The sequence below is a fragment of the Littorina saxatilis genome, linkage group LG1 (assembly GCF_037325665.1).
Source record: "Littorina saxatilis isolate snail1 linkage group LG1, US_GU_Lsax_2.0, whole genome shotgun sequence".
In the NCBI taxonomy this organism is placed as follows: Eukaryota; Metazoa; Mollusca; class Gastropoda; order Littorinimorpha; family Littorinidae; genus Littorina; species Littorina saxatilis.
In genome coordinates, this window is record NC_090245.1 from 3,908,743 (window position 1) to 3,929,507 (window position 20,765).

Sequence of the window (20,765 nt, forward strand, 5' to 3'; positions counted from 1 at the left end):
TTTGCAAGTTTTCATATCTGCAGATCCTCGATTTGCATAACTATGCTTGTAGGAAAAGCACGTGACCAGCGGCGGTTTAGCGTGTGGTAACAGGAAAGATAAGATAAATTATTGACATGACACCATCATTTTTGGACTTTCCTTTTCGTTCATGTGGATCATTCCCCGTTGTAATTTGTCAAACATTTCAACACTGGAACAAAAATCTAAATGTTTCCATTGCTCAATGCACTCAAACTTAAACCTTCTTCTTGATACATGATATTAGCCATTACAACGAGAAGGCCCTATTTATAACCTGGTACAACCCAGACAGCTTGATCGAGCGTGTTAATAATGACTCCCGAAGGACGTCCCCATACAACCACCGACACTCAAGTGACGAATATAACACCCTCTTGTGTTCCCTCGGCATGTGATAAACAGGCTATTCCCATTTCCACGAAGGGCCATAACAATTGACTACTCGTAGGGAAGACATCGTATCTGCTGGTGCTCTGAATATACATAATATAATTCATATCACAACTCTGCCTAGATCTGTGAGCTGCTCTTATGCTTTTCTTCCCCGTATCTCCATCCCAACCATACTCTCCCTTCCCCATCTCCAATCTTGAATTTATTTATCTATTTATTTATATGGGAGATTTATATAGCGCTACGTTTTGTGTTCTTTTCTTTTTTTCTTTTTTAAGAATTGGGGTTGCTGGGGGTGGTATAGGGGGGCTGGGGGTGGTATAGGGGGGCGTCCCACTTTTTTATTATTTTTTAAGGGGGTGGGTTGGGGGTGGGTTCTTTCTTTCGTTCGTTCGTTCTTTCTTTCGTTCGTTCGTTCTTTCTTTCTTTCCCTTTTCTCTTAGCTATGTGACGGGCCAGGTCAAAGGGCATGTGAAACACGTTGTGATCTGAGCGCAGACTATGCAATACTGGTGTGGGAATTCTCTCCACAGTCTCCAAGAAGCCCTTTCCTCGAGGTCGCTACAAACCTACCAATGCCTTTCACTGCCTTTTTGACGGCAAGTTAAAAAATAAATTTCAATGCAAGTCTATCTTCTCTCTTCCCTTCCACCTGTACGCATAGAAGAGTTTTAGTGAACCGTAAACTCAACCACCTTGGTGTAGTCTTAATTGGGCAGAAGTCCTTTCACTCGGTGTATTTATGTTTGCTGAACGGTACAAACGTGAATCGAATGGGGCAGAGAGCGCTGTCACCATTGGGCGACGAACAAGAGGAACTGGGTTGTTCAGCACAACGTGTGCACATAGTATTGACTGTAGTGCAACCCGCAGAAAGTTGCCGTGGGAATAAGCTGCAAGTAAGTAAGCGTCTATCTGTCCCTTCTTTTTGTCGTTGAAGCCCTTTCAAAAACTCGAGGTCGTATTACGTGTATACCGTCATGTCAAGAAGACCCCCACTGCTACTCTGAATCATCACAACCGCATGTTTGACTGAAACTGCTTATCCGGACAAACAACATCATGAAATATCTTGTGTGCGGGAAAGGTAGAATATATTATAAGGGCAGGATGATAAGGGTCGACGAGGGACGGAGAAAAGCTATTTATAATCTGTCGGATAACTTGAAAAACGGTCCCTGCCTGGCTCTTGAAAGGCGACCACAGGTTCGATAAACAACTGTTTTAAATCCTTCCCAATTCAAGCAGACACTCAAACACTCGATCTATACCTCCCTGGGCGATGGGGGTGGGTGGAGGAGGAGGGGTGTTAACGAAGGCGGGCAGACATTTCACAGCAGGAACTTTTCATCCACTTCACATCATTTGTAAAAGTGTGTGTTTTGCTATCCACACAGCTCTTTGCAACCCTGCAATCTTAAACCCCCAGTTAGTTCTATCTCTTGAAGTTGTTTGTCCTTCATTTTGTATAGTCCTACTTTGGCAGTTCTGCCCGGGGACTTCACGTGTATAACGTTCGTTAGAACCTCCTCCGTCTACATTAGCTTACATTTAACTCGACCACTGGCTGTACAAAAAGAACTTCATGTATCAAACTGAAGGAAAGAAACGAGCATTCGACACATTTAGTCACTAGTATTGGGACCAATTGAAACAATAATTTTTTTAAATGAAAGATCAGCAGCAAGGGCTTAGATCTGCTAGCGTGAGAAATTCTTGTGACCTGTGCAGACTACTTCCAAAACTGACGCTGATTTAATGATCAATATTAATATGAATTCATAAACATAAGAAAAAGGGATGATTTATTCATTCTGGATAAAGGTCAAGCTTTTGCTATTCATATTATATATGTATATATCCTTTACACGTCGTACCAAATACCAAATTTCACGTATGTTTGTTGTTGATTAATAAAAAAAATTCAGGCATGTAACCCGCAAATCCTTTGCGTTATTTCAGTACAGGCTACTACCAATATCTATATAGATATGTCTATGCTGTTACTATACGCCGTGACCAAGCAAAACTCATACTCCCAAAAAATGAACCCCAATCATGCAACCAACACCTACTCTTGAGACCTCTGAGTAGGTATTGACAGCTGTCTACAACGACTAGGTACTACTGAACATTAACCGGCGATGAATTGAGGGTGTGTGTGTGCAGTTCGCATTCCAAGGGATATTTCAGACGAGCTCGAAGCACAAAGATCAACCTGTCAGAAGGGGGTAGGTATTCATTCAGGGGTCACGCTTTCGACACCGCTAAAGGTGCGGCCTGCGTGTGTATAAAAGCGTGAGAAAATCATTTCCTGTGTCCGGAATTCCCAACAAAAACGCCGACCTGAAACTGGAGTTGATGAAAACATAATGCCTGCATTGATCAAATCCGACCCGTAGGCTGCTCCTCATTTTAAGTCATAGAACTCTTTTCTTCTGCTCAAAGCCTTTCGTAATGTCCCCCCTTTGTGCATTTCTCCTCCTTACAGATCTTGCCTTGTGTTATCAACAATCGTTACGTTATCGGGGGCAATCGATCGTCCCCTACCCGCCGCCGCCGGTCTCACCCCACTACAGTTCCTGTTTCTAGCCCACCCTTTTTACGACTTGACCATGTCCACCGAGCCTGCTTCAATGTTGTTTCCAAAACGACCAAAACATGGTTCTAAAAATACACACAGTTGCTCTACTTGTTGCTGTTGTTGTCTCCAAAATGACGGTTTGTTGGGGTTCCCCGTGCAGCGAAAATCGCGACCAAACACTTGCACTGACCACTGGTCAGTGGTGTGGACGCAACGGACAGGCAAGTGTTTGTTCTGTCCGGCAAACAAACTGCCGCCGATGTAATGGCTAATACTGCCCAGCGGGCATAAGCACACTCCCACAACAAAAAAGAAAACGTGCATACGGAGGCTTCGAAGATTCCGTTAACCTAGTTTGAAACTTGAGAAACAGAGGCAACATGTTCTGACAACAACTTGGAAACAATTCAGAGCCTGTTTGGACAAGAACAGAGCGCTCTTTGCATAAAAATTACATCTTAAAAATAGTACATGCTTGGAAGTAACGTTTCTACAGCATAAAAACACTTTTAAAACACTTTTCATTAGACATGTGTTTGCATTCTTGGTAATTCCAACGAAGGTGCTTAAACAGCTGGCTTTGATGAGAACAACACGTTTAATTCATATCACACGCCAGTTATCTAAAACTTAGCAATTTGCTGCAAAGGCATTTATGTGGCTCTAATCGTGTTAATAGATTAAGTTCAGTGACCTCACATCAAAAATATATTTGCAAAGAAAAAATAGTAACGGATTGTATGCTTGAACTACTACAGAAATACCACCTCTGACACTACAGTAACTGTTGACAAACTACTGAAGAGGACTAGTACGCTTTTGTCCAATGTTTACTACCCATGCATATGACCCCATCAAAGACACAAACCAAAAGAGCTGCGATATTTGGGGGATGTATTTATAAATCTCAACGCAAACAATAAATCGGTTGCGCTTAGTGGTTAGCTGTGATAAAACTTGGTTTGTATTTCTTGAACAGAAGGAAATCCTTCGAAATTCTTTCTCGGAGAAGTCATTATTAGGAAGACCGTATGCTATTATAAATACTGAGGCAAAATGTGTTCGTTACAATGAGAGAGAGAGAGAGAGAGAGAGAGAGAGAGAGAGAGAGAGAGAGAGAGAGTGAGTTTTCAGTGTCGAAATAGGCATACAAGCAGGCGGATAGCAAGCAAGATAGACAGGTCCAGGTGGACATGGAGTATGGCTGGGTAAATAGCTCTAAATGAATAGGTATGGAGTATGTGAACGCGTATCTGTCTGTTCCATGGCTTTACGTTGTTTCACATTACATTCATCATAATCACAATATTGAACAGTGACGAATCCTTCTACGAGTGTAGAATCAAAGTCCCCAACCAAACGGAGTGTTGCCCTACAACAACGAAACACTCCCTGTCTTTATAAATTCACCTCTTGAACCATAACACGGAACCCAATAACAAGTCCAAAGGATCTATAATACGAAGACGTGTGAATTTTCATATCTAAGACTTATCGACATTTACCACCACCCTCGAAATTGAGAGTCATGCATGGATAGTGTGACTTATGTTTGTGCGAAATAGGGCAGGTGCCCCCGAGCAAAGAACCCCCACATTGAAGGGGTGGAACAGGGATGTACGGGAGGGGGTGTGGTGTGCGGGAGGGGGAGGAGGGTTGCAGGAAAGGGGGGGGGGGGGTATGCAAGGTATGAACGCTGTTGATCAGCTGTCGATATTGCCTGGAATTGGTATGTCGCCCAACATCGAACGCAGAAGAAGAAGAAGAAGGTATGTCGCCCTAAATCCACCTCCAACAGAGCTGTAACGACATATTTTCACATGTGAAGCTGTCTGTAAGCTGCCCCTGGGGTAAACTGTGTCTGCCAGCGTTCATTCCCCTCTTCTATTACAACGCAGTCTTTCTAGCTATGACTGACATTGACCTTGTCCTTTCAAAACTGGGCTATAAATGGTACACACGTATTTGTAAATTATGGTACAGATGTATAATTTGTAAATGGTACACACGTATTTGTAAATGGTACAGTCACTGCCTGAAGTATTCAATAAAGCCACACACAAAAAAAAGGAAATGACCACATATGCAGGTTTTTAATTCATATTTTTGCAAAGTATCTGCACAAGCATGTGTTCCTCTGTGAGTATGTTCGTGGCTGCTTTCATGGGGTGCCTGTATCCTCAGGAATTTGAGGATTTCTTTTATCTCTCTTTTTTTAACACCGTTGATTTTACGTCATTTTTACAGGACAGTTTTTTTTCCTTTCAGTTATGAGTTGTAGTAGTTTGACCTTATTGTTTTAGGACTTGTAAGTAGAGCTCGTTCACCAGTAGCAAAGACTCACTCAGTCCGTCAGTGTGCCTGAGTGTGTGTGATGAGGGGGGGGAGGGCTTTCCCGTGACCACCTGCAATGTTCGGATAGGTTTGCACTGGCGTCCGTTCATGAGAGGGACTGCTGTAACAGCAAAACTAGTGTGAAACATAAGTAATCAATTTATCCACTTGACTATATTCACAACAGGGACCTATCACTCTTCTTTGCATGTTTTTATGCCTACGGATTTTCAAATACTCTGCAACACATGTAACCCAAATTCAACATGTGCCCGTACAATACCGCTTCTTTCATGAAAACATTGCTTCGGCCATGTTGATTTTAATCAACCAATTTTCTTGTCAAATGTCAACCTGATATATATATGGTAACGTGTAAATCAAACTAGACGCTAACCCGATGCAATCCTCTTAATGTTGTTTTTCTCTTTCGAATCATCTGGAACCTTGAACAAAAATCTGCCTCTTTGAAAAAGGGGAACCAGGGAAAAGGAAATGAGAAGCCATTCTCCGTAGACAAACCAAACAAAACCAAAATAAAAAAAACACAAAGGTAAGTTATGTGAACGTTGGCAGTCTATTTGTTTTTGGTTGGCGGTCTATTTGTTTTTAGATTTCAAACTAAACCAAACCAATTTTCACCCAAAACAACACGTCAACCTTCCACGTATGTACAGCAGATACGCCCTTCTGGTTGTTCCATTACCCCCTTGATCTATTCTATGATCGAAGGTGAAGCCAGCGAAGAGGGACAGCTGTTGCCAGACACACACATACGTATGACAGAATGATGCTATTTGCCACCTGTGTGCTGGCTGTGTTGCACAAGGGATATATACAAACAGGCTTGGGGAAAAGCACCTGCCCACTTTGATATCGATTAACAAGACGCAGCCGTTTAACAGCCTATTGATACGGCGGGTGCTGCAATTAAAGGGGACAAGGGCTGGTGGTAGTATGTAGTGCGGAATTACTTTTATTTCCGACACAGCGTGCGTGAATTTCTGATGCGAGAGCTGTTTGTAGGGACAAAAAATGTGACGAACATGCTAAAATAGAACATTTTATTATTTTTAGATTTAGTCATATAGTTATTTGTGTGTGTGTGTGGGGGGGGGGTGCAGGAAGGGAAATGAAGAGCCGTCCCATCTCTTTCTCTCTCGCTCTGACTGTCTGTCTGTCTGTCTGGTCTGTCTCTCTCTTCTCTCTCTTTGTCTGTCTGTCTGTCTGTCTGTCTGTCTGTCTGTCTCTCTCATTCTCTATCTCTCCTTGTTTTTTTTTGTAAACGATACGAGAAGGTATGCACCAGCAAATATCTAAACACACCAACGTTCACAGAGCACCGAGAGAATGACGACAAGGGCTTCACAAAATCACTAGCCAATGGTCAACACACGTGTATCCCCCGGTCCACACTTCTTGGTCAAGCCGGGCAATCAAGGCTCGCTTTGCAGCGAGGTAGCATATTTGGACAGACTCATTAACACGGACAGGTACAAACAGACACATCTTCATCTAATGAACCCTGGACACACAGTCAGACATGGGGGAATCATCGCAGAAACCTTCCCTCCTCCTCGAGTCCTAGGACCTCCTGGACCCGCCCGTAACTTTTTCCCCAAACAACTGAAGATCTCCACATGGTCCTCTTCTCTCTTGGACTCTCAGAACCCCCCTCCCATCACCCCAACCTTAGGCCAACAAAAAAATATGTTGGTTTAGTGTAACTCGACCGACCCTATTTTTCCCGCCGACCCTACAACTTTTTTTTAAAAATTCTACCCACCGACCCTATTTTTTGTGGTCACGTTACCCTAAACCAAATTTTTGTTTTGTTGGCCTTACCTCTCTCATCCCTCCACCTAACAACCCCACTCCATATGAACTGGCAAAAAGAGCCACAATCACAAACCCTGCTCTCTCATCCGCAACTTCCCTTCTCAAGTTAAAGCGATTTCCTCTTCCTCTTCCGTTCCTTTCAAGACAGTAACACCCTAGTCTTTTTCAATCCGTGCTTCGAATTGTTCGCCAAAGACAATGAAGATCGTTCTTGCTTCAAACCCAAAAGCGAAAACACACTTTGGAGTATGATGAGATCCTTTAAGTTCACGAAGACAGTTTGAGAACACCTTAGTCTCTTTCAATCCACGCTTCGAAGTGTCAGCCAAAGACAGAGAGTTCTTTCTTTCTGTCAAAACCCCAAAGGGATTTCAAACACACTGTTTGCGGAGAGTATGAAGAGAAGAGCCAGGGATGATATGATCATGGTTACGACCTGAGCTTCACCAGATCTGCCTGTGTGTGCCCAAGCCCCAGAAAACACAAGGCTAAGTCATCCCTGGCAAAGAGCAGCAAGACAAGCTCCACTCTCATCGCCGCTCTGGCAAACATTGAACAAAAAACTGGGTGAGTCTTTTCAGCAAACCCTGGCCACTGTCCCCTCAGTCCGCTTGGTCAAACAAGCTGGCTCAAGTCTTCGTGGTCACATGCATGAACTGGTGCGGACCCGAGGCCAATTATGACACAAATATGATGGAATGCAAATAATACAATATCAGAGAATAGCTGTCGCTGTTGTTTCAATGCAAATCTTATGTGAGTATGTACCCCTAATCAAGTTCGCAAATAAACTGATTTTCCCTCATTTACACTCATTTTAGTTTCCAGTCTCTCCGTCTGATTAGCATTACAACAGATCTGTATCAACAGCATGTGATAAAGCAGGACAAGGTCATCTTTCACAGCACGCACACAATTAGTGCAATACAACGCAAGGAGACTCTGTGACTTGTACATCCTTTTTGGAAGACGTTCTTGTCACGGAGTCTCAGTATCGTCTTGTCGGGAGAAGATAACAACCTCAAACAGTACGTGACACAGTGTATGCCTTCATGCCATGGCCACTCATATGTATATTCCTAAGATAGACCAAATTATTATTATTATTATGAACATTTGTGCGCCTAATCTAAATATAGCCCTAGGCGCTTACAAAATATAAAATACATTGTGAACATTATACGAAACACAAATCGACAAGGACCAAGACACTCGGACTCATACACTCGCAGACAGGCGCACAGCGAGAACGCGACGCACTCACTCATACCAACTACAGGCACATGCATTCTAGACGGAAAAACAGTCGTAAATAAATAAATAAATTATTGGATACATAAAGTTAGTTGAGAGAAGAAGAATAGAGCTGGAAAGGGAAGAAGAAGGAGAAAGAAAGAGACAGATCAAGGACCAGCAGGAGAGGGGGATGGGTGGTCATTAACGGACTAGTGAGGGAAGAGGTGTGTTTTGAGTGAGGTTTTGAATGATTGCATAGATGTGGAGTGCCTGAGTGAATGCGGGAGTTGGTTCCAGATGGATGGGGCCTGGTAAGAGAAGGTGCGCTGGCCATATGTTTTGGTGCGTGCTGATGGTATCCTAAAAAGGCGGGTGTCTGCGGAGGATCTTAGGGAGCGAGAGGGGGAGTAGACATCAAGAAGGTCAGAAAGATAGCTAGGGGACGATAGATCAAAGTTTCTGAAGCAGAGTGTGGAGATCTTGAACTGAATCCTCTGTTGAACAGGGAGCCAGTGTAGGGTTTGAAGAAGAGGGGTGATGTGGTTCTAAGAGGACGTTAAAACTAATTATCATCATATTCCTACAAACCCACCCACATAAATAGACAATCGGTGGTATTTGCGGAACGTTGGAAGAACGTCAACATACTACACGAAGAGGTGGAAGTGTCATTTGACTTCTGACAGACGCCATCGATGGAAAGTCTGTTTGACTGGGACAACACAGCTGACTTTATAACCGTATCACTTTTACGAGTGCACTGCTGAAGTCACGTTCACCGACAAAAAGAGTTTCAACCTTTTCTTTGCGATGGAACAACATGAACAAAATGAGCACGGGAGCAGAATAACAGAAAACTTCTCTATTCTTTTCCTGTTTGATACACGTTCCTTCGCTTTCTTTTCTTCATTGTCGTATAGCATTCTTTACTTGCACTCTGTATAAGCAAGATTATTTGCTCTTAATTTAAAAGAATTATTCTGACGATTAAATGAAACCATTTATTTGATTATTGCACCGAGTATGAACGAGATTATTTATCACACAATAAAACGAGCAAAAATGATTGAGTAAATAAGCTGTGGTCGCAAATTATGTCTTCTTCGATGACAGCCTTCAAACTATACAGTCTTCTCTCATTTCTGACGCCAATCATAGTGACATAAGTATCGATGGACAAAAACAAATTGTCATGGGAATTTCCATTAATCGCCATCACAGGGCTAGACAAATTAACACCCTTTGCACTAATGCCCCACAGATCAAGGGTACTTTGTAGGAATAGGATAGTAAATACACGTTAGTGTTTTTATTTATCATTCACAGAAATCTATGTACGTGCTGTGTTTGCAGCAACAACAAATAAATAAAAGATGACAAAAATGAACAGGCAAAGCAAAGGTTCAGCAGACACAAGTTCCACCTGTAAACGTCGAGAGCAGTTTTTAGGTATGCTTATATCTTTATCGTAACAATAGCTAACAAATCCCTTTTAATATCTGACATCAAAGGCAATGAAATAATGCTTTGCTCGGCTAAACGTCCAATTGTGTAGAAATGACCACACTGGAGCCATTCATATTATAATACAGAAATGATCACACACTAAACTATCCAACAGATGAAGAGAACAGCATTGAAAACGGTGGGTATAAACCAGAACCGTGAACTACAAGTACAACGTACCCAACCCACCCCATACTGAGTCACCCCTTTAATCCAACAACAACGCGAGGATTACGCCAAGAAAAGCTCAACTCGTTGGGCTGTCAGCCGAATTCCTACCATGAACCTATTCCGGACTAGACTACATATTGTTGGTAGTTTTTCCTTTCCCTTACAAAATTCCGCGCTTGTCTACAACTGTCCAGTCTAGCTGTTAAACACTAGACTGGTAGTTCGCCAGACAGACCTCGAGACATCATTTTCCAGTTTTGCTTCAATGAAATATAACAAACAACTCAGGGTGTCGAGTCCGTTCTTCAGAATGTTCAACACTATTAGAACAACATCACAGCTTGAGGCGAGAAGGCATGCGGAAATAAATACTCTGGTAAAAGATATATATACAAATAACAAATAACACTTCCTGACTGAAGATGTAACATTATACAAAAACACAATGCAAAGGAAAGTGACTGTGCTGGCTTCAATGACAGTCAAAACGTGGATTACGCGCTAGTTACACACGTCTTACGACCAGTTTTATCGCGTCATGTGCTCGACCGCCTGTCGCCAATTAAACTTGAAGATAAAATAAATACAAATGAGTGCCAAACAGTTCTAGTCGCATTGGTGAGACTAGGTTTAGATTCTTAAATCCACAAAGCAGTCAGGCGAATAAAATTGTGCTTTTCAAGAACTTGATTCTGATTTGCTAGGTAAACATCTGTCTGTCTGTCTGTCTGTCTGTCTGTCTGTCTGTCTGTCTGTCTGTCTGTCTGTCTGTCTCTCTCTCTCTCTCTCTCTCTCTCTCTCTCGTGTGTGTGTGTGTGTGTGTGTGTGTGTGTGTGTGTGTGTGTGTGTGTGTGTGTGTGTGTGTGTGTGTGTGTGTGTGCGTGTGTGTGTGTGTGTGTGTGTGTGTGTAAAACATCGCTGTCAGCACACGCAAAGCACTCACTCCGATTCTTGTGCCAGCAACGACTCACGTAAAGACAATCGCAAACACACACAACAACACCATCAAAAACGAGAGTATCTGATCACTCGATTTAGTGATGAACTCAACAAACTTTCTTAAAAATCCCTGTCAGACATAAAGCACAATGTAATACTCCCTAATACACCTGTCAACAGTTTCCACAATGACCGCAACCTGTCGTCTGAGGAGGGCTTTAGCATATCAAAGTGTGACACTAAAGCAACAGTTCCCGAGTGCTTTACTGCTTTTCATCCCCGTCCAAGCAACAAATCCTTTTATTCAGTTGTCTATCTCTGAACGGCTTGGAACCGCTTGGAACAATAAATCGCCTGTCTTAAAATATCAGTCGCGATGAAAAAAGGACTTAAACTTTTCAAACAATTCTTTTGTACGGCTGTGAACCTCTCAGTTCGTGGGCGTTTACACTCATTTACATAGTTGTCGGAAATATACCCTCCGGATCCCCAGTCTGTCACTGCTATCGTTGGTACAATGTCTCATGTTCACCGAGAAACAATGGAATTGAAAAGTCGCCCTTATTGTGCGGAGTCAACTTACATCTCTTTTTGGATGGATTGGATTGGATTGGATTGGATTGGATTGGATAAGATTTACAGTCCAGTGAGGTTACCCTCATGGAAATTCGGGCTGCTTTCTCCCCGGGGAAAGCGAGCTGCCATACATACGGCGCTACCCATATTTTTTTTCCTGCATGCGTGTATTCATGTTTCCTGAGACTTAATGCCGTGTGAGATGGAATTTTTTTTTTACTTTATTCCAAGTCCCACGGGTATTTGATGGACATTTTTATCTATGCCTATACAATTTTGCCAGGAAAGACCCTTTTGTCAATCGTGGGATCTTTAACGTGCACACCCCAATGTAGTGTACACGAAGGGACCTCGGTTTTTCGTCTCATCCGAAAGACTAGCACTTGAACCCACCACCTAGGTTAGGAAAGGGGGGAGAAAATTGCGGCCTGACCCAGGCCTGAACACGCAACCTCTCGCTTCCGAGCGCAAGTGCGTTACCACTCGGCCACCCAGTCCAAAGCAATTTATCATAAGGTTTAAAGAGAGAAAAACTGGACGCGCAAAACAACAGAAACAAAGCCTCTTTCTCAGTCGCACATCTTAACAGACAGGAGACGTCCGTATACATGTTGCTGTACACAATTTCAGTCGACATTTTCTTTGGTGAGGTGAACAACCTGCAGTTAGGCAGCTGCCCGTCTACACTCGCAGAATAAAGACATAAAACACACACGGACACACAAGACAGACAAGTCAGACAGAAAGACAACGGTAGACCAGAATACAGACTCATATATAATTCACTGACGTCAGTCAAAAAACTTAAAGCTGTCAACAGAAGCATCGGACGCTCGCACACACACACAAAAACACGTCAAAATAAATCAAACCCTGTATAATTTGGACAACAAAGATCTCGTGGCCCGTGACAACTGACATGGCCGTAAATCTTTTTCAATGATTGTATCTCCCTGGCATAGCAGGGTAACCAGGCTAAGCAGGCTGGCCGGATAGAGACAGGAATGCACGACTCATCAACATGATAGTGGAGGAAAGCCTCAACTCAACACAGTGACCCCACGCGGGATCTTCCTTCCAGACCGGTCAACAAGCAAAGACTCGCCAGACGACAGAGACATGGCAATGGCTGGGGAGGTGTTGAAATGTTCTGATTATTAGTTACTCTTTTATCCCTATGCTTATGTGTGCACCACAGAGACATGGCAATGGCTGGGGAGGTGTTGAAATGTTCTGATCATTAGTTAACTCATATGTCTTTATGCCTATATGTGTGCACCACAGAGAAATGGCAGTGGGAAGAAAATGTCGAAATGTTCCGATCATTAGTTACTCTTACGTCGCTATGCTTGTATGATAGGTTAAAATATATATTAACAGTGAGGGTCTTCGACTTTAGTCAATAAGGGTTGACTTCAAAAATACTAGTCTAATTTTACTGAGTACAAACTATGTGCCAAACGTGAGCAAGGATACATGACTGTATGCATATAAATTATGATAATGGTTAAAACTGAATACAATTTTCCAAAAAGTATTACATCATGCGTGAAGATCACCCAGTGTCTATATTTCAGTGTAAGTCCTGTAACTAAAGTAAGCAGGGGTAAGCGGAAGGTGGGAAAAAAACTGAGGGAGGGGTCCATAGTGGGATCCACTGATGTATATTGCCAGTCCATATATAACTCAGTGGTGGGATCTCATATAACTGCAAAGCACAAGGGAAGAGTCTTCCATCTTTGCATACTTCATTGGCAATTCCCACGATACCAGTGAGAACAGCTAGTATCAGCTGTGACAATAGCTTCTTTAATCACGTTTACCTTCGCCTTTTCGCTCTCCTGTGCGTCTTCTGTTCGGCCAACCGTGCTGGTAGCGCTATAATTGGATAAATAATACAGCCACGCATGACGGAGCCAGAAATGCATTTGTGACATTCCAGTTTTTCGTCCAGCGTATTTCTAACCGTTTACCTTCCTGACAACACAAACAGCACTTCAGTCTCCCTTCACTGCAGTTTAACACAAACAGTACTTCAGTCTCCCTTCACTGCACTTTAACACAAACAGTACTTCACTGCACTTTCGCTTCATTATAGTAACGCACGTTTCAGTCAATGGGAAATTAAAATGTCGATATGCCGGAATCATGTGCACTTCTACAGGAAATCCGGGATAAAGAGAGGGGGTCTAAAGTTTGAGATCTGAAGCTGAAAGGCGTTGGGAACCGGAGGATGGCAGGGGGGGGGGGGGGGGGGGGTGTGATTTCAGGGCGGACGTGTAGAGTGCAACACCTTCCAGGTTCAGTCGCGACTTCTTTCACGCGGCGTGTCCAAGACCAGCAAGGGAAAAAGCGTTCCTTTCATCCGAAATCCAGCACACCTCCGCTCAAAGGGCCTGGCCCAAAGCTCCTTGTGCGCGGTCAACGGAGTGAAAGTGTAGTCCGGATTCATCGCCCCCCCCCCCCCCCCCCCCCCCCTTTCAGCCAAACAATGCAGTCGTAGGTACTAACGACGGCTTCTTTTTCACACACCTGCTAACGCCACCGTAAACATGCTCCGGGGACAAGGAAAGAAGTCAACGAGTGGGCAGTAGGAAAGACTGGAATGAGAGGAAGGGGGGGGGGGAGGGAGGTACATGGTTGTCAACTGTGGATGTCACAGCGGAAAACGAACCCGGACTGCTGGGAAGGACTCCTGTAACGAACGAAATGGTGGCTTTTCAACATAGAATTATTCACAATGGTTTGACTATAGATCCACAGGTATCTTGTAGCTTCCATAATGGCCAGAAATGGAAGACCGAGGCTTTGTAATACGCTGGTTCCATACATGACGATCTCTTGACAACATAACACAAAATTCTGCATTTGCAAAGATCTTATATATGCAGACAACCAGCGTTGGAAATGGGTGTACACATTCAGTTGCAATGGCAAAAAAATCCCACATATCTAATCGAATAGGAACATTTTCCCGTCCTTTTGTAATTTTCTACCACATCAAAGTCACATGATAATCCATAATTATAAGGACTTTCGAGTGACAGCACCCCAGAGACCAAGAGGCGAAGGACCAGGATGTTAGAAATGACCCCGCGTGACTGACGCAAATGGCCATTTCCTGGACAAGAACAAAAGGGAAATGAACTCTTTCGCTCACTGGACAGACAGGATGACCTTTACAAACTGCCCATTCAGCAAACCGTAACGAGCCTTCTACCAGTAAAATTGCCCAAGTGTGTGAGTACAATGCGTAGTTAGTCGGTATTCTCTCTTTCAGATTTGTGTGTCGTCAAATTTGTTGAGAATGAGATACGACATTCAAAACCAGGACATTAATGTAGGGTTAATATGGGAGCATTTGCATGCTTTTCAAAATGATCGTCTTTACCGGATGCAGTGAATGTGGAAAAGTAATTAGCCACCGTCAAAATTGCACAATTCCTTTACAGCAAGCGTATTCAAGTTACTTATTCACGCCAACGTAAAAACAAGAGAAAACACCAACGATGCATTTAAAGAAAGTCTTGTTCGGAGAATAGAACAGAACGACATTAACAAACAACGATACAATAACATCACCAATATCATTATCACAACAATCGCCATCAAAGTTACCAGGCACCCTCCCTATTTTCGGCAAAAACTACAGAAATTATAATACCACCAATAAGACAGATCACAACCTGCAAAGATACTTCAAGTTAACACACTTTCAAAACAACCAATACCTTCACCACCACAACCTCTTCAGACACAGAAATGTCAAGTGCCACTCACCCTGGCCACCTCCTTGAAGGTACAATGGTGGTCTTCCTCCGCGTCCTTCTCGATGCCTTCGTCGTCGGCGCTCTGGTTCTCCGTGTCCTCGCCATCGTCCTCCTCGGAGCGAGTCATGGTCTCGATCAGCGTCTCCAGCCCGTGACTCAGGGGCCGCTCCTCTGCCTCCCCAATACCGTAGTCCAGCGCCTCGAAGATGACGCGGCCCAGAGTCTGCACCGCCTGAAGACATAGACAATAACAGTCACCACAACACAATTTCGTCATAATATTTACGACTTTTCATTCGTAACGAGCTGATTGTCACACATGGTTTTATTTGTTGACTAGGTGTTACTTGTGCCTTTGTTAGTGTATGACATAAGAGCAACATTCTCAGTATGTTTGTGAGCAGCCTGCGCCATTTTAGTACAGTTTGAATGTTACGAGACTGTGAGACCATTAATTTTATGCAACTCTAGTAGTAGTACATTCACTATCTAACTCTTTTATTTCAATAGTTTTGTTTCTGAGTTGTTCTTGTAAATCGGTCATATAGTTTTTACTTGGATTGCTGTGATTGATTGACTGATTGATCGATTGATTGATTGTTCCACTGGTCAAACGTCTAAGTAATGGTGTGATTCCATGGTAAGCAATGAAGTACATCGTACAAAGTCATCAGCTCTTCCTTTCAGTCTCAATCAACTTGGCGCCTAAACCTTCAGCACACTTACGGGTATGGGAATATTTTTGTTTCTCGTTCTCCCACGCCCTTAACAAGCGACTCACTTCCGTGTATTTGCATAAGTTGAGCTAAAGTTCGTGTTTGAACCATTCAATCAGTCAAAGTTTTCATTACTGATCACGTCAATATATTCCTGTGTGCAAGATGAATAAAGGTAGCTACTGGAGCTTAACCTTTTTCCTCTCAAGAATTGTTTTGCCGGAGGGATTTATTTCTCTTTAGAAAAGAATCCCTTTCAGTCGTCAAAAACACAACAGAGTGTTTGAAACCTAAGGATTACATGGACCAATCAGCGTATATATATATATATTGAATACAAAACCCACCCCGTGACACCGCATTTAAAGCAGTAGTTGTTTGTGCCACCCGGTTTATTTTTTTCAGTCGGTCGAGAATTGTGGTTATGAGCTGTGTCAACACAATGGCAATAAAGGAGCCGATCCACCAACAGCTTTTAGTTGGCCATTAGTGGACAAAAAGCCACTTCACCGAGGGGCTGGTTCCCTTGTTCTACAACTTCTGGGCGTGTCGTAATCTTCTCTAGGGTGTGAGCTAGACCTAGTGGAGTTTGACACTGGCCTGAGTCCAATACAGAAAGTCTGCTAGTTAGGCCACCAAAAAAAATAGGTCTGTTTACGGTAACCCGACCGACCCTAGTTTTTTCGCGCGACCCTAGACTTTTTTTTTGGCATTTGGGGAAAAAAAAAATAATAAAAAATCTTGTTTTTTTGGCAAAATAACGTAAAAATATGGTTTTTTGGGAAAAAAAAAAAAAAAAAAAAAAAAATCCCGACCTACCGACCCTATTTTTTGGGCCTATGTTACCGTAAACAGACCTATTTTTTTTTGGCCTTATGTAGCAATGAAAAGGTAACCTAGCCATTCAACTGTTGTGTAAATCTCCGTTTAAAACATTATGTCTGGCAGGTATGAGGCTACTAGTACTTTGCGTACACTGCAGTGCTGTTTGGCTCCAGACAGACTGTAAAGTAAATGTGTCTAATGTGTGCCATTGTTCACTGGTGGCATTGTTTAGCAGTGAACAACATAGTTCTACTGTTTAGTCATACCCAACTCCGTCTTTCTCCTAAAATAATGTTCAACTCTTCTAAATCAACTGTTCAAAATCATATACATTGTTTACATTATATAAACGTCGTCCGAAAACTGTATCATTGTAACGTTTCTCCTTTGAATTTCAGTTAACATCTTTTCGTATCCACCTGCACTTTTTTTTTCTTAATTAACTGTATTTATTGTTTTTATAATTTTTAATCTAATCATTTCTGAACCTTTGGCGAAGACAAACATGGGTACACGGTTGCGCATGATAACCGCAATGTTGCACTCTTGTTGTTTAGCTCTTACAAGTACGTGGGAAATGTACACTACCTCATTTATTCAAATACATTTACAAACAAAGTTAAACAAACAAATCCTCAAGCTGACCAGGGCTTTTCATAAAGGAGCGGAGATAAACGAATCGGCGACATTTCGCGCAGAGACCGATACAAACACAACTGTAGAAACAAGAAATTCCTCCGAGGTAGGAAAAACACCCCCGTTGGTCAAAGGGAAATAACCATTCTCACTGCCACCAAATGAGAAGGTTATTTCCCTTTGACCATTAATATGTCCCGCTATAAGTCCTTGTAGAATCTTAATCCACCAATAACTCCCTAACCGTGTGTTTGACTGGTCCCAATTTTTGTAAGGACCGTCTCAGGAATGTATAGAACCTGTTCACCAAGTTTGGTGACGATCGGTCCGTTCAATCTTGAGATCTATGCGAACACAAACACACAAACACATGGAGCGAATCCTATACACACCCATATACCGGGGGTGCAACAACACTATGTAAAAGGGAGAAAAAACTTCACAGAGAAGGATATTAGCCTGGTAAGTGTGTAGTGTATTGTACTGTGTGGGTGTGGAATATATATATATATGCCGCGCTCTAATACAGAATGACTCACGAACACGGGTAAACGTATCCCCATTTACACTCGGTATATTATTTTGTGTTTGTCAAACAACCTACACAGCGACTGAATTGGAGGAGAATGAGTAAGGTCAACTGCGGACTTTCCCAACTGGGAACGTGCCTTTCCCTCCATTATATTCGCAAACAGAAGAAGCGAATGACCAAAACCATCAACGCCGGGTCAAACTGGCTGTCTGGATTTTGCTATTCATTCCGTCGATGAATTCTTAAATGTTGCTTCTCATTATTGAGTTCAAGCTGAATGTTTTGGCGAGTTTCTTGTTTTGGCGAGTTTCTTGTTCTATAACATCTCTCTCTCTCTCTCTCTCTCTCTTGCTTTCGTTTACAATTATTCTCTGTATATGTTCCAAGGACAGGTTGGAAGATTAGGCTAAGCCTAAAACCTTTATCCTTATGTAATAAAGTTCTGAGTTCTGAGTTCTCTCTCTCTCTCTCTCTCTCTCTCTCTCTCTCTCTCTCTCTCTCTCTCTCTCTCTCTCTCTTTTTTTCTATTTTTTTACTCTGAAATATTGACTGCTGCATGCCTACATAATGCTAAATCTACCTGTCTTGGTAGGCTCACTGTGTGCTTGTTGAATGACACTTAGTTGTGTGTATATTATTAGTAGTATTATATGTGTTCTTCCTTGTGCGTCTGCGTGTGAGTGCGCAAGTGTGATTGCGTAATTAATGTTCCATTCTGTAATTGCTTTATTGATGTTCCATTCATGTATTTTCTACTACTTTTCTCATTTATTATTACTGTATGTTTGATGTTTCTATGATTCTAGTCGGGCGCACGCGTGAATATGTGTTTGTGTGAATGTAAAGGGCACATTGTAAGATTAAGCCTATGGCCTAAAATGTCTACCCTTTATGTGAATAAAATGTTCTAAGTCTAAGTCTAAGTCTAAGTCTCTCTCTCTCTCTCTCTCTCTCTCTCTCTCTCTCTCTCTCTCTCTCTCTCTCTCTCTCTCTCTCTCAGGCGTCGCCTTAAACCTCTATCCTTGAAAAATAAAGTTCCATCATCATCATCTCTCTCTCATACACATGCACCCTCAATATTCTGACCTATACCCACACACACACACACACACACACACACACACACACACACACACACACACACACACACACACGTACGAGCGCGTAAAGTGATATCAAAAGGAGAGAGAGAGAGAGAGAGAGAGAGAGAGAGAGAGAGAGAGAGAGAGAGAGAGAGAGAGAGAGAGAGAGAGAGAGAGAGAGAGAGAGAGAGAGAGACAAAACCAAAACTATTTTTCTCTTTTCTGTATGCACTTATATTAATACCTTACTTGTGTCGTTCTTTGTTTGACAGCCTATACTGTAGGTCACGGAAAAGCAACCAAGCATAATAATGACGAAGTGGGATCGCCGACCATTATGACCACGGCGTGTGACATTTCAAGCGCTGACACACGTGACAAAGGGAAACAGAGCAGAACAACAATGGGAGTGGGATTATAAGCTGCTCCCAACGGCGAAAATGTCAAGACACTAGAAGTTGAAATGAGTAGGTAAATGGGGGCAGAAATACCCGTGTGAGAAACCGGAAAGAAACCGCTTTGACGGGCCGTCATGTTGGTCTATAATGGGAATTTATGGAGAAAATAACATTTTGAGATATCAGCCTCCGCTTGTCCCTCCCTCTCTTCTCTCTCAACCCCCTCCCCCCTCTCTCTTGATGATGTCGAGTGATGAATTGTTGCTGGTTTCACGTTACGAGGTGGTTCAGTTGTGGTAACGGTGCAGCCTAACTATGACATAAAATTAGTTCTTATCTCCACCGAAGTAAATATTTACACAATGGCAACGGCGCTTCGTCCGCATACAAAACAGAAAGTGTTTCCACGAGCATCCCACAACAAACAACTAAAATCAAGAGAAGCAAGAAGACCATCAGTTCAGCATCATATTGCAACTTCCTCGAACCGTTTATCAATTTTTTCCTCCCGTGCTCCCACCCCCCCCCCCCCCCCCCTCCCCTAAAAAAAATGTCCACACTTGCAATAGCAGTGAAGAACCAACGCAAACTAGAGCAGAGGATGAAATATGTCGCAGTGTGCTTGCAACAAACAGACAGACTGCAGCGAACCTGCCATCTTGACGGCAAGTGCTGTGAACGGAAGGCCCGTGTGTGTGCGGTAAGACCGCGGGTTTAACAAGCAAGGTCCCACAAGAACGTCCGCAAGAACAACAGTGGCGAGCCATTCCCAACACCCCTTGAACCATCCATCCTTCAGGCTTTCTCAACGCTCTCCAACATTCTGCTGGGCTTCTCCATCTCCTCCTCCTCTCTCTCACTCTTCGCAAATCCCCCTGATTTTGCGAACATCCCTGCATTCCAACCGCGCCACATTTTTCTTGTTCCATCTTCAGTTTGAAAATCAAATCATGCCTATTGCATAATCGTCAAACTTCTGCCAATGTGATTCTTCTTACACGCTAGTTACACATTAATGATCAATAACAATTTTCTGCACTGCAGCCAAACAAAGAAAAAAGCTGAAAATGGTAAAGCAAACAGAAGAATTACAAGAGGAAATACCATCGTCTGAAGACCTTCCACGCATCCAACATTTTTGTTCGCAAAGCACCTCGAGGACACCAATGAAATTCGTAGATCTTTCGCTGTCACACTCTAACCT

General features: G+C 42.8%; 1 protein-coding gene across 1 annotated transcript in view; it reads right to left on the reverse strand.

Annotated features, from left to right (window-relative positions):
- Positions 1 to 20,765, reverse strand: part of LOC138973913 (protein spire homolog 1-like) — a gene marked incomplete in the record, with an annotated part of 109,408 nt that overhangs the window by 69,587 nt on the left and 19,056 nt on the right. Inside the window, 1 exon segment of the mRNA XM_070346942.1 lies at positions 15,383 to 15,604. Within this exon segment, the coding sequence (XP_070203043.1) occupies positions 15,383 to 15,604 (222 nt within the window).